Raw genomic sequence first — 23,914 nt, forward strand, 5'->3', positions numbered from 1 at the left:
AAGCAGGGCTGGTTTAGCTCGTTTGGGTCCACACCAGAGGCTGAATTGCCTCAGCCCAGAGACAAGTTCAACCATAATATGATTTTACAACATTTTAAAAAGCAGATATCTGGCTGCTTAAGCGAGCACATATTTCAGGTCACTTGCAGGGCAGTGACTGAACATCAGCCCCTTTCCAGCAGGAATATTTACTGGAGCCCTCAGGCATGAACCTGCTGAGACCAGCCAACCTGGCAAGCTCAGCCCCTGCTCCTGTTTGTGTTTTTCCACTCTGCCTGCTGACAGCTTCAGCCTTCATTCAGACTTTACTATCTGACATGAGGCATTTAAGCTGAGTGAATGGGAAATTCATGCAAAACAAAAAAGAGCTTGGGCTGGGGCTGCCAGACTCCTGCAGGGCTCCTGAAGGAGACATATCCAGCTCTCCATCACTCCCATCCCTCTCCCAGAAGAAGTAGATCTCATACAAACCCTTTATAGCAATTTCTCCATGGGTCTTCTGGGGAATGATGCTCAGGTTTTGCACCTTCAACCAAACAACCAACCAACCAACCAACCAACCAACCAACCAACCAACCAACCAACCAACCAACGTGTTCAGGGGTGTGGGTGAAGGTGGCAAACACCGCAAAAGTGGGAATGGCCACTCTGGGGTTGCCCACTGTTGCTCAAACCTCATTTCTCCAAAGGAGCCATCTCCTGCTCAGGACAGGCCAGGAGCTGCTCCTGCTGTCCCCAAACTCTCTGAGTCCTCCTGCAGCCCCACAACCTTCACCCTGGCAGAGCTGCTCCTTCTGGCAGAGCCACCAGCTCCAGGAACCTCCCAAAATGCATCCCCTGGGTGGCAGTGGCTGCTCCTGCTGACCTCATGGGAAGGGATTTCTGTTTCCAGGGCTCTCCAGTGTGGAGATCTCAGTGGATCTCGTACTGTTGGGAGCTCCAGGAACATGGACCAAAATCTGGGCACTGATTTTGCAAGGGCCTTCACAGTGAGCTTCCCAGTTTGTGCTGACAACCTCTGTGGCAGTGCTCAGAGGGACATCTGCTCCCAGGCACCACCTCTAACACCTGAGGGGTGCAAAATAAGCAGGTGGAAAAGAGAAAGAATTGAGCCATGGAAAATCTTCAAGTACAAACCAGATGATTAAAAAAAATAATCCAACCTGGTGCTGAATACACTCATGCTTAGTTATCAGGATCAGAAATGTATTTATTCAGTTTTTGATACACCAGTCTATTTGATACATTTTTTGACTAAACAAGAAAAAATGCAGCATTTTTTAATTTCAACAGATCATGTTATTACAAGGGTTTATTTAGCCAGCATTTTTTATCTCCAAATCTCTACAGTACTTCAATTTTTCACTGTCTTGGTGAAGGATAAAGCTAGGCAAATATTTAGTAATGGATAATTAATTCAGCCATTTCTTTCCATCTCTGCTGAAGCACTCATTCAAGATTTAACAATTCTTTATTTCTTTCTCTTCTTTAGTTAGCTTGTAAACTATTTTCAATAGTTTCTGATACTTGTAATTATTCATGTTACATATTGAATAGCCACAGGCCACATATTTTATTTGCCTGATGAAGCAGAAATACTTTCTAGAATTTTTCTTTTTCTCCATTTCCTTTTAATCCTGGAAGATTTCCAATAAAAATTACATAAATCAGACATAACCTAGAAGAGAGCACATTGGCTCACAAATGCAGAAGCCTCATGGAAAGCAGCTGCCAGCTCTCCTGTAGGTGCTGAGGTTTGTGTTTGATATTAAAAGGATGGCACTGCACTCCTGGGGTCACTTCTGTGTCCAGCCCAGGCGTCCCCTCAGCTCCCAGTGCTGGCACTGGTGAGTGGGAGAGGGAAGGAAAGGGAAAGTGCTGGCACTGCAACTCCTTGTGCAGGGAAAGGAGGGACACAAACCACAGCCACTGGCACCGCAGGCTCTCACCTGTAGCTTTGTTTGATTCATTCTACAACTAAGCAGTAAATACAGTCAGAAAACTTTCCATCTGTTTTTTCTTTTATTTTCATCAGTTACATCCCCACTTTGTGCCACCAGCACATATTTACAGGCCAGAGTCTGTGAGGTTCAGCATCCACAGACAACAAATGCCAGCATCATAAACCACAAGCAAACAGGCCATTAACCTTATACCCACAAGATGCTCTGCTCTTCCACAGGACACTGGCAATAAATGTGCCTTAAGTCATTTTATGATAAAGTGCTTTCTGTGCAGTAAGTGAAACAAAGAGCATAGCAAATTTTACTGCCCCAGAATCAGCTGTGTGACAAAAGTGTGTGTGGTTTGGCAGTGTAATCTTTTACTCTGATAAACTATTAAGTGCCAAAGAAAGCTTCTTAAGTTAATCAGGGCTTAATTTAAATAAACAAGCCAGCAAAAGATTAACAAAAAAAAATCCTCAATGGAATCTGAATACAAAAATAATCTCACAAAGTCCCGTGCCAAGTTCATAAAGTAACTCTGCTGGGATGAACTGGCCCACTGACCCCCTTTTTCTGCCCTCCTGTCACCAGCAATGAAAAATCTGTTAATTTCCTGACACAACAACACAACCATTTCCAGTTCCACTGATGCAACCAGCACTTCTGGCAACATTGCCATGCAGTAATGCTGATGAGGAGGAGGAGGTGGACAGGAATCAGCTGCACCCACCAGGAAGAGACCTGAGACAGAGCCCTGGTGCTACCAACCACTTTTCCAGCCCCAGCAGAAAGTCTGTCCCAGGAATATCCCTGCGATAGGGGAGCACCAGGAGGAAAGCAGCAGAACTGTGGGTAACTTCACTTCATTCCACCCCACTGATGTGTGCACATCCATTCCAGCTCACACTGATGTGTGCACATCCATTCCAGCTCACACTGATGTGTGCACATCCATTCCAGCTCAAACCCCACCCCTGCCACCAGGGCTCCTCACAGCAGTCAGGTACACTGATGTATAAATATCTACATGTTCAGCACCTAAGGTAAGGATAATATTTTTTTTAAACTCTCAGCTTAGGCCCAGTATTGTTATTTTATCCCACAAAGGTAATAAATCACCAAATCTTGGTAAACAAACATGTCAGGCTGGACCCCCTACAAAGTATTTTTGGGCTGATGTTACAGATGTATGAGCTCCTTCATTAGACACTCACTGCTTAATTCTGTTGTTCTGTGGACTCTCTCCTAGTACTTTTATTACTGTGTCTGGTGCATTTCCAATTATTGTCTTTTTCTAACTGCAAAACCACTTTAATTCTTTCTTTTTTTCCCATGAAAGCTGATTATATCCCAAATGTTTCCATTTAAAGAAAAAGTCTTATTACTCTAAGTGTACATTTTTCCATTCATTTATTTACAATCATCTTTGCTAAGCTGAAAATTCACAGTAGGCTTGACTTAAATAAAATCAATCCATTAAAGAAGAATATCAAAATAATTTGAGAGCCAAAATCTAAAGTAGATAGTTATAAAAATTATTTCTTCATGACATTTCACTAGCCCTTTGGCAAAAATGCCTCATTTTGACATAACAAAATTTAACACCTCTTTTGCTTTTTGGTTATTTGGAGCATGATGAAAATAGGTACAAGACAACCAACTGATGACTAAAGAAAAACATTCAATTTAATCACAGTATGTACATCCAAAACAGAAATTACAAAGCTGCAATTCAAAATGTATTCACAACACCACTCCACCATGGTCCATGTGCCAGATGCAAAGACTTTTTTGCAAGCTACTGGCAAAAGGGAAATTCCAGCCATTGACAGCTCACAGCAGACAGCAGGTGAAGGGAAGGGCAGCAGGGGATGCAGATGCAGGAGACCCCCAGGAAACTGCAGCTCTGCACTCCCTGCACATTCTCTCAGCCCTCCTTGCCCCTGCCCCAGCTCCCAGTGTCCCCTGTGTCAGTGTGGCTGTGACCTGTCCCTCCTGACCCTGATGCCAGGCCGGTGTGACACTGTCCCCCACCTCATCAGTTCATATTGAAATGTTTTGCACACAAGGCATTGCAAAGGCCCCTTAGCAATGTAACCATGTTTTACATCTGGGCAAACATTTTGGTTTATATTGCACTCCAACTCTCACAAAGAGACTTTCCTGAAGTCTCTGAGGGAGCTTGTGGGAAAGCCAGGGAAACAGTCCCTGCTTGTAAAATCCCACTATCCCTAAGAGCATCCCTGCACTCTTTCAGATTAAAGCACAAAGAAATTAATATATCAAATTCCTCATTGTCATCCTCCTCAGGTTTCTTCATTTTCTGCTGCAAATAGTCCTCTCTTTCTTTAGATGCACCTTGGAACTCAATTTTCCTCACGTTAAAGAGGTGTTATCACAGGTGACAAATGCAAAGCTCCCATTCTCAAACTGTGCTGGTGATTTGCAGCAATTGTACACCAAGTACAAAGTGTACCCCTTGCAGGGAGTATGAATAATGCCATGCTGCTGCTTCAGTACAACTGCATCTCTGCATGGAAGAAAAATGGTAAAAAGAAAAAAGTATCCATATCTCCTTTTCCTTCTGTCAATGTTCCCAGAGCTTAATGGAATTCAAATATACTGAATACATAAATGATTCAATAAAAAGGCAAATTAAGTTTCTTCTTGGTTAAAGTCCTGTTTGGCATCTTCCATGTCCTCTGTGAGTGGATTAGTACTGAACATTAACAGCTCCAAGGTGATGCCTGTTAACTGCCCCATTCCCCTGACACTTGCAGCCTGTGGATGGTCTCTCTCCCTGGTGCAGGAAGTTTCCTCATTCTAACGAGCACATTGGGTATTTCCATGGCACCAGCCATGGGTTATTTCAGCTTTTTCCTCCCTGCCAGTGAGCGCAGGGGCAGCAATCCCTCGATCCATTCATTGGCAGCCAACATCATCTCCTGCCAAAAGGCCACCTCCTCCTGGGTGGAGTCCATCCAGTCCACAGAGATGCCATAGCTCAAACCTGAAAAGAATGAGAAACTTTGAGAGCCACACACTCCATGCAAAAACATTCAATGGGATGTAACTGCTGCAGGCAATGTCTTCACATAAAAGCTGCTGGCTCCCCCTCAGCAAGCTGCACCCTGAGCACCTCCTGTTTGCTTGCAAATGCCCATTCTACACCACAGTTCAGAATGAGGTCACTGCAACAGTCACAAAATGCAAGAACCCTAAACATAACCTGCCAAGGAAAGCAATATTGGGCTCAAGCCCTTCTTGCACCTTTTTGAATGGTAAGAAAGCTCTTAGAGGTTTGGCTTTCCTCTTAAAAGATTTTCTTGTGGACAAGGTGGAGTATTCATCAAAATTCTCTTGTTTCATTTCTCTAGGAATCAAACATACTATAGCAGAAAAATGTGTACATCCATTCCAATTCAACCAAAACTTTAGGTGCCAATTGTTTGTCAGTGAGAGAGAAGACTAAATTTTGATCACAGCTAAACTTGTCTTTATTATTTTATTTTATTTTATTTTATTTTATTTTATTTTATTTTATTTTATTTTATTTTATTTTATTTTATTTTATTTTATGTCTTATTCTTGTTGACCTTTCCTTCTGGAGAGTCCACAACCCACCCGGTGACATGTGAGGTGGAAAACAGAGAACATGCAGGTAAATCCAACAGCCACAGTGTGTGCACCTGCCAGGCAGACCTGCCAACTACCATGAGCCTTGTCCCCCAGGGAACACTTATCCTGGATTTCAGCATTGTGAGGTGTCTCAGAGAGCACCTCAAGGATGGACAGGCACCAGGTGCTGTCCCGTGTGACATTCCAGTCCCTCCCTAAGCACTCTTCCCTGGCAGGAGCACCAATATAATGCTGGTTTGTCAGCCTGTTTTCCTGTAAGAGCAGGAAAACTCTCTTGAGTTTTGCCAGACCTCAGATCTGATGTTGGCAGAAAATGTAGAAACAGAGGGTTGTTACCATGGCACCAGGGCCCCTCCATCCACGACACAGTGCAGGTACCAGTTACTGAGACACCCCATCCCTGGTTTCTCTCCAACAGCAAAATACTCTGTAACTTCCCACTTCACCTTGTAGCTCAGTAAAAGAAAATACTGACCTGTCCCAAGGCCCAGCCTGATTCCTCCAAGGAAATGGTTGGTAAGTTTCTCATGATCCCACACAGTGAGTTCAACACAGGCATCCTTCAGATCCTCCGTGTGAAAGCCATCATACACAATGGTGTGATTGAAAACAGGGTTTGTGTCTCTCTTTATGACTCTGGTCTTTTGGTAGCTCTTCTTACTGGTGTCTGGAAGCACATAGCTTTGGGAGGAGAAAGCACACAGCATGAAGCACTGAACACTGACCAAGAGCTTCATCACAGCAAGGATTTTCCTGCTTTTCCTACAGGTGGAAAACAAGGGCAATTCTCCCCTACACTTCTCCCAGTGAAACTCAAAGGCTTTCCAGCGTGGAGGCACAGCTTGGTGAGCCTGAGAGCAGAGTAGGAAGCACAGCCTTTGTGGGAAGCACAGCCCAGAGCAGGAGCAGCCCCAGGAGCAGCCCTGTGCTCAGGCACTCACCACTTCACAAAGGAATCCACTCCAGAGGGACGCAACTGCAGCAGGTCCTTGACGTCTTTGACCCAAATGTGAACTTCACCAGAGGGAGGGTTCCTGGGCCCTGCAGTTTATGAGAAGAGAAAAGCTGTCATGGCAGCCAGAGCCACAGCTCAGAATGACAGGGCTCCTCTCCTGTGGGACCCATACAGCTCCTGTGTGCTCACTGCCCCTCCCTGGGCATCTCAGCACTGCAGCCAGCTCCTGACACAACCTGCCAGTGCTGTATCAGACAGCAAAAGAGATGGAACTGCTGAGCCAAAGCAGCCTTATGCCTGCCCCACAGTAACATGGGTTCTGTGCTGCTCCTACCTCATCACAGCACCCTACAGTGCCCATATGCTCATAAACTGGAGGTGGTTGAGCCCTTCCTCCCTCCCCAGTAAATCCAGATGTGGAAATCAGATGTAGGCTGCAGGCAGTGCTGTCACACACTGCCTTTGTGCTGCTCTCTAAGATCTTGCTCTGATGAGCTTGCTCTTTAAGCAGCCCCAGGCAGATGAGGCACTGCAAGCTGGTGTTTGCCCTTAATGCACGAACCACACTCACCCAGGCTTCCAGGGGGGACATACTTAATGGACAAACTCATCACTCCTCGATGATCCACACCATTAACAGCAGAAAGGCTCTGAAATGGAAAGGGTTATGGCTGACTTAATGGAGGGTTGTGGAAACACAGCAAGGCAAACAGCTTTTGACTTCAGTGGAGGAGCACAAATGGACAAGCTCTGATTTTCCATGGCTGGAACAGCCCCCTCTTAGGGCAGGTCATTTCTCTGTGGGTTTTTTCTCAAACTCAGTTTCTCAGAAGCAAAAGCCTGAGGATTCAGAGCACAAGGTTGCCCTTCCAGACATGTCCAGCTGGATGTAATTAAGCATCTTGGTTCTGGAAGATAAATGTCCTCTATTTGCTTAAAAGGGACTCATATCAGACCCGTGAATCCAGAAGCATGCAGGAAGCTGCAAAACAGGCTTTACAAACAGTGACACCTGAATATTCACCTCTCAAGGCACATCAGCTGCTTCACTTAAAACTCTGCTGCTTGACTTTAAGACTCTGCTTTTTAAAAAGTCTTCATGTGAGTGGAGAGAATGGCAAAGTCATGTCAAAGTTGCTGTGATTGGTGTCAGGTTGCATTCATGACAGTGTCCCTGCAGATCAGTCACCAAAACAGACCTGAGAAGGCCATTCATTGTTCTGAGCACTGAGCTGCACTAAGGTGCCCAGGGGATCTTCCCTCCTGCAGTTCACATCGTTCTGCTCCACCCAAAGACCTCAAGGAGTCAGGAAGGACAACTGCCACCCTCAGGGCTTCAGGGCTGGGCTGGAAAGCAGGGCTGCAGTGAGACACTCACCCGGGGCTTCAGTGGGTACCAGTTGAGTTTCCTGTTGCTCCAGTCCCAGCTGGCCAAGTCTATCTCAATCTCTCCCAAGAAACTGTTACGTCCCAGTGGATCATTGTGCCAAACAGAGAGATTCAATTTTTGGATCAGCAACACCATTTTCTCTATTTTATACTACAGGAAGAAAGAGAAGTCAGGTTGCTCAAATTTTTCTTCTGTTTCTTTCACAAACAGAAATAAACCACACAAAAGCTTGAATAAGCTCTGAGACACTCAAACTCACCCCACACATATGGACTACCAACGGACTGGCTTCAGTCTGAACATCTCTTTTTTTGTCCTGTAGCAACACTACTACCCTGACAAAGCTTTTCTGCTGAGCACAGGGAAACCTGGCATTCCATTCATCACAGGGCAAAACCAATATTCTTTCAAGAATTATTAACACAGGCCTGGCCATTGTTAAATAATCCTCTATGCTTTGATGAGTATGATCACATAATGCAGACCTTTCTTACCAGTCCTGTGCCTTGTGACTGCATGCCAGGGAAGGGGGAGGACAAACCACCCTTGCTCTGACTGCAGGACCCTATTGCATCCAAAGATCTGTGTGGTTTTGCAGAGAAATCTTGGGTGCCACATGGATGGGTGCAGAGGAGCCTTTAACACCCCAGGCCTCTCAAAGCCCAGGGGAGAGCAGTGCAGTGCTGGCAGGAGGCAGCAAAGAATCTGGCCAAGAAGGCAGGATCTTCCCAGACCTGCCTGACAGAGGTGCCTACTCCAGCAGAGCTTTTCAGAGTGTGTGTTTGTCCTTACCCGTAACACCTCATTGTACACAGGGTTCACTGTCCTCTTCTTCACTGACGTTTTCCTCTTACCCATCCTGGCTTTGTCTGGGAGCAGGTAAGTCTTAACATACCTAGAAAACAAACTCCAGTTGGACACTGCCCCACATTGCCAAGCTCTCCACTAAGCTGGCAGGAAGGCAGGAAGGAAAGAACCATTATATTTAAAGAAAATAGAAGTCCTCCAGGAGACAGAACTCAGGCACTAAAAGATCACTCACGGGTCAGATCTGCCTTTCCTCTCATCCACCACAGCCAAGCCCCTGCACTGGGACACGTGCACCTGGAACTCCCGGTTCTTCTCGTCATAGTCCAGGGCAAATTCCACAGTTCCTTGGGCATCCACACTCCCAAAGTCACCACTGTAGACACTGAGCACACTGCCACTCACCTGCCAGAGGGAAGAGCAAGGTCAGTGCCACTGAAACAGGCACAGACTCAATTCTGGGCAAACATGAGTCTGAGAAATGCATTCCCAGAGAAAAACTCTGGTGTTCCTGTTCTTGTGCAGTGTGGTGCTCTTGACACAGAGAGGGTTCACAGCTGTGGCTGCTCTCAAGCAAGCCAGGGCTGGGAAATCCCTATAAGAATGTGCTATCCTAGACCAGGACTTGGAAGCACTGAATGCTCGAGAAATACAGAAGTTTTTTCACTCCTAAATTCCAAAACTTTGGGAAATGGACTCAGATGTTCCTGGGAGGACCACACATGTTTCTTCCCTATGCTTATAGAACAAATAACTGATATCCTGACCCAATCTCATCTCTAAGAAAGAAAGATATTGAGAGAACTTGAACTATATTATAAGAATTCGCTATTTCAGGTAGATATAGTCACACAATTGTCAATCCAGTTATAAAACAGGTTAATAAGAACCCTATCAGACTAGAAATGTAGGAAGAACTATTCCTATCTTGTTGCTTACCCACAATGTGCATGGAGCAGCACAAAACAGATACAACCCTGTTCTGAAGAGCCACTGTCGCACCAGAGACAGCCTGTGCTTGCCCCAAAGGCACAGCAAAATGAGGCTTCCCCAGATACAAATCTGGAGCTAGGCACCCAGGAGTTATTTGCTTTCTCAGAAAAAACTGCAATTTGCCCAGACAACTTGGGCTTCTTTGTTCAGGTCTTTGCCTTTCACTGATAGAAAGTCACGAAGCACAGGCAAAGCTCAGCCACAGAAAGCTGAGATAATTTTCTCTTGCACCAATCACTCATGATTCCTGACAGGATTTCATAAAAGCTAATGCTGTTTACAAAGCAAATCATTAACTCTCTTGGCACCTCTCTGTGGTACCGTCATGAACATTTATCAAAAAACCTTCCCGGTAATTAACCCAATTCTTCTCTGTCTTCCCCAACTTACTTTGATTCTGAATTTTATTATAACCTCCAAAAACCTGCTGAACATCTCCAGTCAGTCCTTGGAGCTGCATTTACCATCCCATCAGGATATTCACCCCAGCAGAGAATCCTGAATGAGATTTTCAAGAACACTTGCATGACCTGGACTGATTTTCAGCTCCCAGATGCTCCAAATTAGGAGAACTCATGTGCCCTAAAGTTTTTAACATATTTATCTACATTCATGACCTCTCCCTACCAGCTTTGCTTCACATATATTCTGTGAGTCTCAAATACAGTCCTTGGAGAAATTTATAACAGTAACACAGCAAATTCAAGCAGTTTTACACAGCTCCCTCCCCAAATACTGTCTCTAAAGAGTCTTTTAAAAACACTCAACTAAACACATTCAGCTTTTTTAAGCTTTCCTTAGAAGCTGAAGCTCCAAAACATGCCTTTGCTGTCCAACTCTGACTTCCCTCTTACCTGCTGATAAAGGATGAGCTTGCATAGGGTACCCACCTGCAGTCCTGAACCACAAACATGCCCCTTAACAGCTGTGTGCTTCATTTCCCCACCTAGAAACCCCTTCCCCACGTTCTGCACCAGCAGGACCCAGAGCACCCACCCCTGGCAGGGGGGCTGTGGCTTACAGGGAATTTCACCAGCAATAACTCAGTGGGGCTCTATTTTGAGGTGGCACCTGGATTTAACCTGAGACAGCAATTAATCACCCCCATTCCTTTAGCAATGCACCCTGCAGAAACCAGCAGGCTGCTCTGGAGGCCCCACCAGCAGCAGCAGCCCAACTGCAGCATCCCTGCATCCAGCTGAGGAGCCTGGGCAGAGCCCCCAGGCTCGGGACCTACCGAGGAGACAGAAGCCATGTCAGAGGAGTGGCTGCCAGTGCTGGGGGACTTCTTGTGCCTGCCCAGCTGGAAGCTGAGCTCCGAGGCCGTGTCTGACTCCGTCTGCTCAGAAAACAAGAAGCATCTTTAGGCTGTGCCGAAGGAGGAGAGCTTTGCAACACTGGAGAGTAAAAGGAATTGCTCAGCAGAGTTCCATGAGCAGAGATCAGGTTAGCAGAGCTGAGGAGAGCGCAGGGAGCCTCCCCAGGGCATCCCCCCTGAGCAGCACTGAACGTCATCACTCACTGCCTCCAAGCAGAGCTGCAGGCCCCGCCTGGGCTCTGGAAAGGGCACAGCAGTGTGGCTGGACACACAGGGCAGCATCCTCCAGCATGGAACAGCTGCTCTGCCTGCTGGGGGCTTTTCTCTTAAGGCATTTCTCATGTGGGGGTTCCAGTTGTGGGTTTCTCTGGGTCTGGATTGAAGGCACTTGAGATGGTAGTTCATGTTGGGACTCAGGTGTTTATTATTTCTTATCAGTAAAACAGTCTCACTACTGTGAGTTTGGCAGCTTTTCATTAGAAGGCACAAAATGGCCAACAATCTCTTGTTACAAGGTCTTTTAAGACTAAACTATCCAATTAAGAGCTTACACCTAGATTATTTTCCCTTTTAAGCCAAGAACTGATCCCAAAGAGCCCACAATGCGGACTTTTCTGCCCAACTACAAAACACCACCCAAACTCATGAAGAAGGAGGAAGAAGAAGTATGAAGAAGAAACCCAGGACAACACCCTGTGCCCTCCATCTTGCTGCGATCCACAACACACTAAAAATCCCAAAACCTCAATTTCTCACCAAGTGATACACCTACACTGCTCTCTATAATCTATTTCACACTTTTGTGGATTCCAGTCCATCTTGAAGTCTGGGAAACTTTCTCCATGAGTGAAGGAGACAAGTCAGTGCTCCCCTGGGGGTCAGGGCACCCCAGGCAGACAGAGAAATATTCCCAGGGTCCTGGGTTTCCACATTCTCATTTATTCATGACATAACCAAGGCATGCTCCAAAGCAAGTGCTGTTGGTCTCCAGGTGAAACATCCTCATGACACCAACTGCCATCCAGGGCATGCTGTGGACACTATTTCAGCCATTTCTGGCATCAACCCACCTCAGACAACAGGAGGGGAGAGGATCTGCTCAGTTCTTTCACTCTTTCAGGTTCAAGAAATTGATGTGGTATCAAATGAGGTTTATTGTATGCTGGAGGTACAAAAAAAAGGCATCAAGACAGCTCATCAGAATCAGGAAATTAATTATAAGTCACACTTTTATTAAAGGGCACAAGGAAGGAGAAAAAGCTTGTGGAAGGCACTGGAGCATTACCTACTTGCTCTGTGTCACCTGTCATTGAAGCTGATCCTCCCCAAGACAAAAACTGCTAATTAACATCCTGAAGTATTTTCAGTGATTTTCATTCACTGTGTGGGAGTGTGGAACTCCCTCTAGTGGCTCATCTAATTCCTCATCGGCACCAGGACGTGGATGTTGCCTCCTTTGTGCAGACTGAATTCACATTAAATCCACCCAAATCTGCCTCCTTGTCAAAGAAACCAATCATGTTTACATTTTTATCTCATAGCACCCTGCCTTGCAGAAAAGAGCACTAAAATATTTATACCCACAATTTCACCACTGCATACACTTCTCAAATACTCTGCTAGACACAGAGGTGGACATTGGCAGATTATCTAAAAGAAATAAGTTAAAAAGTTTCCTATCAATAGAAAGATGGTTACTGTACTGCTTAAATGTCTAACTAAAACTTATTTTTTGTATCTTTATCTTCTTCCAATAACTCTCTTGAAGATGACTTTCTCCATCCCAGAAGAATTTGTTTTGCAAAGATGTATGTACACCCACATGCACGTTCATATACACACTTGTTTAGCATTTTAGGCATGATGATATGTTGCTCAAAATGCCCAAGAGATTCTTGATTTACCATTCATTTGATATTTACTATTTTTATTTCTAACCTTGAATAAATAATAGCATCCACAGACTATTTGCTATACTGCAAACATGAAGGTGTAACTCTGTTACAGGAGGGTTTCCAAGGATCAGCTTTGGGGCTCTATGTCCTAGGGTGATGCTATGATGTTTGTATCCCCATTAATGTATTCTGTTTATACTGGATATTATGTTTTCTCCCAAATTTGCCCTAAACCAGGACACTCCAGCTAAGGGGAAGCTGCAATCTTGTTTGTCTTGGTGGAGACCACATCCCTGGACAGCAATGGGGGCCTGGAGCTTTGAGCCAACGTGCCCTGTGACACATCAGGCACCCCATGATGGGCAGTGCTTGGCACAAGGTGCCAGCCAAGGTGGGCACAGCCACAGGGCTGTGCAGTGAGACCTGCCAGCAAGCTGCCTCCCTCCCATGACAGCCTGTGACTTAAACTGGCTCAATCAAAGCCTCTCAGTGGCTTCACTTTTACCTTTCCTTGGGCATTGCCTTCCCATGTTCTCATTTCAGTCCTGGCAGCCTTGGCCTCACCCCTTCCCTTTGAGGCCAGCTCTTATCTGTCTTTTTGGGGATTGTCATTGGCTTTCTTGGGCACAGAGGCTGCTGCTGCCTCCCCTCAGGTGCTTTCCATGGCTGCAGCTTGCTTGGGCTTCTTCAGGCAGGCTGCTGCTTCCTTGGTGTCCTTCTCCTCAGCTTCTCTGAGTTTCTGAGGGAGAGACTGTCACCATAAAACATGTGGCTGGGGACATCAGTCTAGCCACAGGCTCTGCTCTGGGTGATGGAGTGGCCTCATGAGCAGGAGTGACAGGTGACACCAGCTTTGGCACCTCAGATCAGTCCCCAGGCTGCCAGCAGATCCCACAGCCTCGTGCAGGAACAGGAGAGATGAGCACGAGCTTTTTGCCAACCCTTTGAAGCCCTTGTGGTTTTGCTGAAGTAACAAACCATCAATCTAGCTGTAATTTCCTGGCTCGGAATTTAATTTTAGGCAGTATAAACTCTCTAATTTGATGATGAAACAATATGTCATTTTCCTAACCTGATACATGCACAGAAGCATGGTGATGAAAAACTGGCATAATATATCACCTTCAGCAAATGTAAACCAAAAAGAAGAAAGAAAGATGTTACTCACTCTCTGTGGTTGTGTAAATGTTCACCATACTCTTTGCAAGATTAATGCTATTTGCTCGGGCCAGTGCCTGAGCAGCAGGAGAATGATCCCCATCTTCCTCTGGAATACACAAAAAGCCAAATCAAATGGTAAATAAATAAACAAACACAAATGGGCAGTGCATCAATAGGCCTGTATGTGTGTGTGCCTCCCCTGGTCCCTCTGCCTAGAGCACACTGCAGTCACACTGCTCAGGGCTGCTTCCCAATCATCCAGGGGCTCTGATGTCTCCCCTGGGAAAACCTCTTCACACTGTGTCAGGAAATGCAAATACTGGATTAACCCAGTCCCCAAGACAGACCAACTCTCATGAAGAGCTTCCAGAGAAACAGAACCATCTGCTAATATCATCCTGAAATGAATGAGTTAATAAAGGAAAAAGCCCTGAGAAATACTAGAATGATCAAGTCTATAAATGGTTGGACTTAATGCTCTTAGATGTCTTTCACAAACAAAAATATTCCACAAAGAAAATATTTGCAACGACCTGAAGTGCAACTCAGGATTTTCATACGAATGTTATATGAGGTAGGAAATAAGCCAAGAAATGACACAATTAAAAAATAAAAATCACATGAGTCTATGGAAAATCCTCTCAAACAGGTCTTACCCAGGTACATGAGGACTGAAAATTTGGAAAAAGAAGGGAAGATGCTCTCTCTCTGTATATCTTTGCTTGGAAGAGAGCAGAGCTGTGGGTCATCAGAGCCCAAATGTAAAGTGAGTTGCAAATAACAATAATGTTTTCTCATAGTAATGGTCACTACAAGAGCCCATCAACCCCAGAGGAAGAGGCTGCTAAAATGGTGATGCTATTGATACCATCATGGTTGAGAACATGGTATCAGAACCCAGAAAGAACAGACTCCTTGTTCAGTCCACTTTGCTTTAAGTTTAATATCAGAGTTCACTTGTGCATTCCAAAAAACCACAAAATGTAATTTAGGCACTGCCAGCCAGTGGCTGTATCAAGGTACTCTAAGAGCCAGTGTATTTATTAAACACTTTGCTTCACATTTTATTTCTTCTATTTGTCTTAGACTTATCTCTACTACCACAAAGAATTCTTCCAGTCCCACATTTGAAGAAAATACAATCTTGCCAATGAGTGACATAAAGTGAGTTCCTTGGTGTGTTGTAGGCAGTGGAGGGCTGTCCCAAGGTGAGCTGCTGGCAGGTAAGGCCCAGGGGCTGGGAGTGGAGAGGAAAGCAAGGGAACATGGCACTGTCCCCTTCTGCACTCACACTAGGCTACACAAGATTTGTTTCCAGAGCTGTTTGTGGAACACATTCCACACAAGATAACTCTGCACAAATTGCAGGTTAATATAGGACAAATGGGCAGATGAAGAAAATGTGCAAAATGCAGAAGGGTTAGGGAAGAAAACCAGCTTAGGGATGGGTCTGTATTTGGATTTCACAGGGTGCAGTCACAGCCCTCAGTACCTGAGTAAACAGCTGAGTCTGTTCCCTGAACAGCTTCTCTCTCTCCAGATGGTTCACCAGGTGTTGGCTGGTCTGAAGACTCACACATCTTTTCCTCAGGTAGCTCTCCATTTATTTCCATGCTGTCTTGAGTGCCCAAATCAGATCTTTTCTCTTTCTCATCCTCACTTTCCCCATCTGTGGGCACAGGCTCTATCAGTATCTGCACCCTGCTGGCCGGGGCCCTCCATGTGTGCTTGCGCTCTCCTGCCACCACCAGCTCCTCCTCCACGGGTGTCCCTGCTGGCCCCAGTGAGCTGCCAGACACGTCCTTGGTGGGTGACTCGAGCTGGATGGAAGGTGCGCTCACAGGCAGCCTGGATTTCTTGGAGCAGTGCTGCACCACCTTCTCTTCCTCCGGCATCAGCAGCTTCCCATTGCTTTCACCCAGCAAGTCATTTCTCGTAACCAGGCCCCCTTTGATCTTGGCACAGGTGGAGCTGGGAGTGACAGAAACAGAGCCCTTCCTTGCAGGAGTGGCACAGCTTGGCTCTTCCTCGCTGGAAGACAGAGTTATTGTCCTTTTGTGGGGGGTCCTTGTTCTGCTGAAGGCACCAGGCTTCCCTTCAGCACCCTGGCCTGGCGCAGCCTGCAGGGAGAGCGAGCGGCCCAGCCTGAGCTGCCGAGGGGCTGCCTCACCCAGCCCTGGCCCTGGGCTGCCCCCTGCCCCTAAAGACTCTGCTCCCTTCTCCCAAAAGTTCTTCAGGCTCCTGAAGTGCTCGCGGTCCAGGCCGATCTCCTCGTCCCTGTTGCTCATGGCTGAGATGGTGTAGTTCACCCCCTGCCTGCCGGCCCGGCCGCTCTCCCCGTCTGTGGGCAGTGCTCTGGGGCCTGGCACTGACTCCTCCTTGGCAGGGCTGTTCTCTGCTGGCCCCGTGTCATTCACAGCCTGCTCACACCTGGGGAAGGTTCTGCTTGCTTTCTTCTTGACTGGGATTTTGCTGGGAGGATAAGTTTCCTCAGGAGGAGTTTTTGGCCCCTCTGTGGCTCCATCAGCAGCTTCTCCTCCAGCTGCAGTGCTGGGCTGAGGCTCAGCATCCTCTGAAAGCCTGGTGGACACTGGAGAATCTCCATGACCTACAACAACAACAAATGCTCAGAGCCGATCCCATTCCATCACATCCAATTTCCCCAGAAGGCCTGGGCTGCAATCTCTCAATGAGAAGACAGGGGGAATTTTCAGAAATCATCACTATATTCCCAGTTCTTTTCTCTATTCAGACTCTAGAAAGTTCCCTTCCATCTGAGGAAAGCCCTGAAAACCCCAGTCCTTCTCCCTGCAACAGGGCACAGAAAAAATTCACTGAGCTCTAAACTGTTCCTGTGAGTTGTGGATTTGTTTGCAGGTTCCTTTTCAATTTGACAGCTTCCCTGCTGGCTATTTGCTATGTTCCAGAACTACACTCTCCAGTCAATGCTGGAAAGAGAGGGGTAAGTCCCCTTCTGGATTAAAGAGAGCCAAGCACTCAGTTCAATGTGTACTGAGCCTGGAGAAGTTTCATCAGATTGCTTTCTGCCTTTGTCCCTGCTGCCCTGCCTGCAATTCATAAAGTGTTGGCAGCCCATTCTTATATGCCAAGGTGCTCTTTGTTATTTATTTGTACACACACTGAAAAGCATCTTGTCTCTTGGTGTTTGATGTGAGTAACAAAAGCACCAATAGCTCACTGAACAAAAAACTTACCTTTTCCAGACAAATGAAAGCTGTTTGTTGCAATCACAACTGGACTTGTTCCTGTGTCACTCTCTGAGGAAGAGACATCATGTATGCTGGAACTCTGAACAGAAAACAAATCTTATCAGTGTATAAATACTGGCAAGACTGGAAAAAATGTGTTTTATTTGAGCAGAGACACCAGGGCAGGCAGCTTGTGGAGCCCCTGTCAGCAGGTATAGATTGTGTGAAGCTCCAAGGAGTAACAAAACAAAGTGCAGAGGCTGTGCCTGTTCTACCTTGTATGATGCAGACAAATGGACAGGAAGTCTTGGCTTCGGTTTCGGCAAAATTTTCTGCTCTGTGGTTTCAAGAGTAGGTGTACTGGATCTGTGGGAGAGGAGAAATACCTGAACAAGGAGGGCTGTGGTAATGATGTGCTTGTTTGGGTGCTCAGGCAGTCTTCAACACCACCTCAGTTCTGCTCAGATGCAGAACTTGCTCAATAAAAACAATGTGTGTCAACTGCTAGGTTTATTCAGATTTTCCCCCTCTGGGGAGTGCCAGAAGAGCCCAAGGGCCATGCAGAAGGGAGAGACATTTCTATGCTATGGCCCAGGAAGGAACAGGCCACACCTTGTTTAAGACTGAATGAGAAAAACAAAGCTAGCTTTTCAGGGTTTAACCAACCCCCTGCAAAAAACCCACTGGGTGTTGTGCCAGCAAAGCAGGAGTACCTAGGGCCTGTTGCCTCTGGATCCTTCATTAAACAACACCCACTAATCAGCTGCAAGAGGCTTCCAAGTGTTGTCAAGGCCCATATTTAATATTTAACTGGAGCAACTGCCACCTGTGGAGAATGATTCCTCATTCTGCTGACAAAAAAAGGCAAATAAGATGGGAACAACAATACATGAATATGTGAATATTTTAAATGCTTCTCCATAGTCCATGGATATTGAGGGAGGTCACTGACTTGCTCACTGGAGCGCTTTTAATAAATGTTTCTGCTCAGTCAGCACAACGTGAAATCCTACCAAGCCTTGATGGAGAGTGCTGAGCTCTGGACACAAAGGTTGGCACCAGCAGGAAATGAGCAGTTTCCTCAAACCGTTCATTTTGTTAGTGTTGCTCCATAGCAAAAATTAAACAAATAAAACCATAATTACTTTGAAAAACTAACCAGCACATCCTGGCATTAGAGACAGCTTCCATTTTACTGACCCCTGATCAAATCATGCAGGAAAAGACCTTTGTGGGATAAACACATTAGCACTTGATTATTAGGGGTGGATTGATATTCTGACAATTCCTAGAAGAAGGACTTAAGAAGTACCCTATAGAACTTATAGAGTCTTGGAAACTCACTTAGAGACCTGGGTTTAATGGGTAGCATTCAATTCTCATTAGAAGTAAGAGCAGCAGCCTGAGCACTGCACATGCAGCAGAGTTACCTTTCCTCTCCTGCACCAGCGATGTCCTCAGTAAAGGCAGGAACTGGGGCAGTTTTGCTTTCCAGACTTGTCTGGATGTGCTTCTTGTCCTCACCTATAATAGAATAGAGACACCTGAGAAATGACATTCCATTAAACTTGCCATATTTGGTGTGTTTTGTTTGGGGTAAGAAAATGCTTTGCCCAATGAAAAAGAGTCCCAGCAGCACAATCCCTGGGGGTTTAAGAGGAGAGGGTTTTCAGGAGTTTTCAGGGGTTTTCAGGGGTTTTCAAGGGTTCTGCCTTGTTCTCCTCAAGAACGGGGAGGTCCCAGGGCAACAAAGGCACTTCCAGACCCCGCAGGTCCAAGAGGACAAAGCTGCCCAATGCCCAACTCGTGCCAGGAGCCACTGGAAACCTCCACAGGATGCTGCCACTGACTGTCAATAAAGTTAATCTGTTCCAGGATTTAAATTCAGCCATTTCCTGTTTTGACTCAAGTCATCCGATCTTGGCAAACAAAGGAGGAGGCCAATGCAGTTAATGAGGAGATCCCTGTTATTTTTACTGGCACAAGGCCCAGCTATATCTTGTGAGCTCCCAAAGACCCCAAATTAAAAACAATAGAGGATGGTAACTTTTACAGCAGACTGCAGGGTATAATGCTGCATTAGATATTTTGCTAGCAAATGGGTTTTCTTGCTACTGCAAAACCAAAAGGATTAAACTCTCAAACAGAGAATAAAAAGTAACCTTATTCTGGTCAACAAGATCTGCACATATTTATTCATGCAGCTAGGTCTATTTTAAAGAGAAAATTTACCTATTACAAGAACTGCCAAACCATTTTAGGATACATTTCACTAAACAATTCAATAGAGAAAGAAGTTCAGATGATTCAGAAGTAATATTAAACAGTATAGCCTTGCTTGTTATCTGGTTGGAAAACCTCCTGAGGCCCAAGGGCAGGCCAGTCCTATGGTGAGAAGCTCAAGACTCAACACTGCCTGGTGGTGCCATCCAGCAGGGTCAGCCTGCAGGTCACAGCAATATCCAAAGATTCACTGCCCCTTGTCTGTGCACTCCTATGGAGAAAATGCTGCATTTCCAATCCTCCTGCCCTCCCAGCACCCGGCCCTGAGCCAGGAACAGGGCAGGCCGTGCTCAGAGCTGTGGCATTAGGCCTGCATGTCTGGCACACAGAGGGGCAGCTGGGGGCTCTGTGGTTTCCACAGCAGTGGGAAATCAGGGAAATTCAGCTCCTGCTGAAAAACAAGAGTCTGGGTGTGTAGGAACGAGCCAGTTTCAGAGAGCATGTTTCTGAGAGAGGGACTGTCCTGCCCATGCCAACACTGATGTGCACAAAGCATCACTGAATGTTGTTTTGGGAGAGAGAACCCCAGGCATGGCTGGTGGCACGTGCTGGCCATGGCACGTGTGGGCACAGCAGGGCACACTGAGGACATTTATTGATACAGTGAGCCACATCCTCTTCTGCCTCAGGCCTGGGGAGGGAGGTGCTAGCAGGGAGCTGTGCTGGAAGTAAAGGACCCAAACACAGAGCTCCCACACTTTCCCTGTGCCTGTCATGGCTGAAAAGACCTTGACAACCAAAGACTGCATTCATTTCTCATCCCACTTGCAAAGGCTCTGTGTTGTACTCGCTCTTCTCTGACACTTCCCCCTCAGACAGAGCTCCTCATTCCTGGTTGGCAGAGGCAACACTTCCACCCATTCAAATCCCTGCCCTAAAAATGGCTCAGCCCCTGCCACAGCTACACCTGGCTCCTGTCACCACAAACAGTTTAGTGCATTACAGTCCATCAAGACAAGAAATATGCCTTTGCTAACTTTGGGATGAGACAATATAAGAAGCAAATTCCAACAGAAATCAGGAGTGGCCTGACCAGTTTAACTTGCCCATACATGCATTTTTATACATGTGTATAAAACTGGCAGGCACTCTTGCTCTAACACTTTTACTCATTTCCTACCACTATAAAACAAAGACTCTAAGTGCCTAGGACATGGATAACTAACTGTGCACCAGGGCTCACTTGCCACAGCAGGTGGATAAAATGGTCTCTCTTGTAGGTGATTTTTAGCCTTCAAGAATTGCACATAAGCACAAGGAGAAGTTATCATCAAATTCTTCCATCTGTGCTGCTCTGCAGGCTGTCATGTAAATACAGAGTATCTATCTGTTTTATGGATCTGTATTACTGCCCATGACTAGTGTTTTCTACTACAATCAATACCAACCATGAAAACCCTCAGGGATCCCCATAACCCTCCCTTCTGAAGGTTAAAACCCTCCTCCAGAAAAGATCACTGGGAATTTTCCTTTGCAAGCACAAATTTCCACCCCTCCCCAGCCCATTTGCCTTGCAATGGGAATGCCAGAAATTATCTCAGTGGGGCTTTTCCATGAAGGAATTTTTTCATTTCACTCCCTAACACAGAGTTAAGTCTAAAGACTCAAATAAGGAGTTATAAACATAGATTTGACTAAATGAACATGCACTCCTTCATCACCTTGAAAGCCAACAGAGGTGAATGACTGATCTTTCCAGGGGAAGGAAGAAAGGTGTCAATATGGCAAGCAAAGGCCCTTATCTCAGCTGAGGTGAATATATTAGCTGCAGAACCCTGATGCACAACCAGAGACGCAAAATGGCAGTTAGAGGAAAAAGTAAGAGGAAGGAATAAAGTCACTTGTTATACCTGAGCTTTACCAAAAGAAGTCTGAGAATACAAATAGAGGAAAAAGGGAAGAAAAATAAGTTGAAAAAGGAATAATGTGGTTCTCGGCCACACTGTAATTTTTTCTTTGGGCCCTGATTTTGATAACAAGGGATGTTTTTCTGTACTGAAAACATAGATGAGAACCCCCTTATCACAACACATGGATTGTTTCTGAACACACTGCCAGTACAGGGAGACTCCCACCCTGGACCAACTTTTTTCTGGTCCATCAGTTTGTTTTGTGAAGATGTGCATTAACATACTTACCTTCTAGCTTGCCCTTTTTCCTTCTAATGGATGCTCGAAGGAGATCCGGCCCTGCCAAGTCTTCCTGGAACCGTTTTGCCTTCACTTCTGAAAACCATTCACCTGTCACAAACTTCTTCTTCTTTTCATCTGTGATGGAGCCTTGAATCCTCCTGAAAGGCAGGGCAAGCATTACACACCAGAGAGATCTTCCAGGTTTCCACTTCCCCTGAGCCACCTTTGCAATATATCCATGGGTTCACCTGCCTGACATTACAAAGGATCCAGAGATTATTCTGTGCAATCTCTAGAGCCAAACCAGCATTAGAACAGCAGGAAGTAAACACCTGATTGACTCTTTATCTGAAATGGTAACAGCGCCTTGTAAACACAGGCTTTCACCTCTTCCAAATTTCACAAATCCAAATCATTCACCTGGCAAGGAGATTTGTCCACTTGCTTGGCTGCCCTGAGGGTTAAGGAAGGGGTGGGGCTGTTTGTCTGTCTTGCACTTCTCCATTTTATTTGTTTATTAATCTATTTATGGCAAAACCTTTTGGATCAAGTTTGCTGCAGATGACAGAAACAAATAATGATATTTAGGGAAGTCACCAATCCCTGCAGCATCCTCCTGCTCCCCCTGCCATGCCTATTTTGGCACTTGCACAGCTAGCTCTCCCTCCTAAGCATGGCTTCTCCTACTGTTCCTCTCTTGGGCACACCCAGGGCTGGTTTTTGGCACCTAAACCTGTCAGTGCTCTGTACTCTAATCCTCCTCAGCATGGCTTGCTGAATTAGCTGCCTTTCAGCTGGCACAGCTCAGCACAGGTCAGGGTTCCTGTGAAACCTGGGGGGCCAGAGGAAGCTCCTCCTCAGCCCAGCCCTCAGCAGAAAAAGGGGGCAAACCCCCAGGCAACCCTGGAGCCTGGAAGGGTCACATTGGGCTGCCTCAAGGCCAGGAGGAAGCAGGGATAACTGGGCTCAAGCCTCTGCAGGCCATGCTGGGGACTCAACAGAAGCTCCCATCTAGTCCAGGGCTGCACTGCCTCCATGAAGGTCTCAAGGTGCTGGGCCAGAGGAAATAGTTATTTTAATCTTGCTGACAGCAGATCAAGGAAATGCCACTGACTTCATTTTGACCAGCAGGCAGGTTGTGTTGAAACCAAACATGTCCTACTGCAGGTAGCCAAACTGACAGCAAGGGGCTCTGGGGCTCTAAATCACTTCACTTCCAAATCAAAGCCTCCAGTGAAAAAGCTTTCAAAGAGAAGTGAAACAAAACAAAATAATCCAAACACTCATTTTACCAAACCTCCATTTCAGAGGGAAAATGTACTTCATTTCAGAAACAAACAAACAAAACCCAAAATAAATAAAAACAAGCCTTTTTGTACTTGTTTCAACTCAGAGGAGAGGTAAGAAGAGCATGCAGACACATACGCCCCAAGTCCAGGCTTTGGCTTCCAGTTGTTTCCCCAGCTTCCACCTCCAAGCAGAGGCCAGGGCACACATGCTCCCAGGAGCAGCAAAGCTTCCTGCTCCCCCTTCAAGCCTTGAGCCCTTGAGCATCCTTTCTAGATGGGGATTACTCTTTTTTTGGCTCAACAGCAATGGAAAAACTGCATCCTTAGCTGGGGTAAACTGGCACAGTGCCACCCACACCCTCTGAGTTACTAATTTCTTGCCATGGAGAATTCAGTGGCAGCTCCCTGAGCCTGGTGCACGCTGTCAGCCCAGATGGTCTAATGGCTGGCATTTAAAAAGCAACAGCAGCAAGAAGCAATCCTGATCAGCCAGAGCTGAGCTCCAGGATGGCCAGTGGCAGAGGAGCTGAACTGAGCCAGAACCCCTGGCTCCGGAACAGCTCCCTGCAAACCTCTGGCAGATCATGTAGCCTCTAACCACCCCGCTCTGTGACAGATGGTGCACACACACCCACCTCAAAAAACAATGGGGCAACAGAGAAGGGGATGTAAAATCTCATTTTGTAAAATCTCATTTTAAAACACATTATGGCCTTTCTGTGCTACCAGGTGAATAAAACAAGTTAGCAGCTGCTCCCCTGCTCAGACCTCTGCCACCAAGAAATCAGCATCTTCTGTCAGTGAAAAGGAAAGGGGTGACTGCCCTTGGCATCTCTGAGGGCTGAGGATGAACTCAAAAGGAGAATCCCCTCCTGCAAGGAGAGGACAGCAGCAACA

General features: G+C 46.1%; 1 protein-coding gene across 1 annotated transcript in view; it reads right to left on the bottom strand.

Annotated features, from left to right (window-relative positions):
* Positions 1 to 3,339: 3,339 nt before the first annotated feature.
* The window catches only part of LOC131088505 (synaptotagmin-like protein 2), a 34,081-nt gene continuing 13,506 nt past the window's right edge, over positions 3,340 to 23,914 (bottom strand). The window contains exons 3-17 of the mRNA XM_058032629.1: positions 21,735 to 21,886; positions 18,744 to 18,837; positions 17,589 to 17,679; positions 17,320 to 17,413; positions 15,597 to 16,712; positions 14,112 to 14,210; positions 12,119 to 12,210; positions 10,968 to 11,069; positions 8,973 to 9,142; positions 8,723 to 8,825; positions 7,919 to 8,080; positions 7,112 to 7,190; positions 6,527 to 6,626; positions 6,061 to 6,266; positions 3,340 to 4,956 (exon numbers count right to left, since the gene is read on the bottom strand). Coding sequence (XP_057888612.1) covers positions 4,811 to 4,956; positions 6,061 to 6,266; positions 6,527 to 6,626; positions 7,112 to 7,190; positions 7,919 to 8,080; positions 8,723 to 8,825; positions 8,973 to 9,142; positions 10,968 to 11,069; positions 12,119 to 12,210; positions 14,112 to 14,210; positions 15,597 to 16,712; positions 17,320 to 17,413; positions 17,589 to 17,679; positions 18,744 to 18,837; positions 21,735 to 21,886 — 2,806 coding nt within the window. The 3' untranslated portion in view covers positions 3,340 to 4,810. The remainder of the gene's footprint in view (positions 4,957 to 6,060; positions 6,267 to 6,526; positions 6,627 to 7,111; positions 7,191 to 7,918; positions 8,081 to 8,722; positions 8,826 to 8,972; positions 9,143 to 10,967; positions 11,070 to 12,118; positions 12,211 to 14,111; positions 14,211 to 15,596; positions 16,713 to 17,319; positions 17,414 to 17,588; positions 17,680 to 18,743; positions 18,838 to 21,734; positions 21,887 to 23,914) is intronic.

Source organism: Melospiza georgiana, chromosome 12, assembly GCF_028018845.1.
Source record: "Melospiza georgiana isolate bMelGeo1 chromosome 12, bMelGeo1.pri, whole genome shotgun sequence".
Classification (NCBI taxonomy): domain Eukaryota; kingdom Metazoa; phylum Chordata; class Aves; order Passeriformes; family Passerellidae; genus Melospiza; species Melospiza georgiana.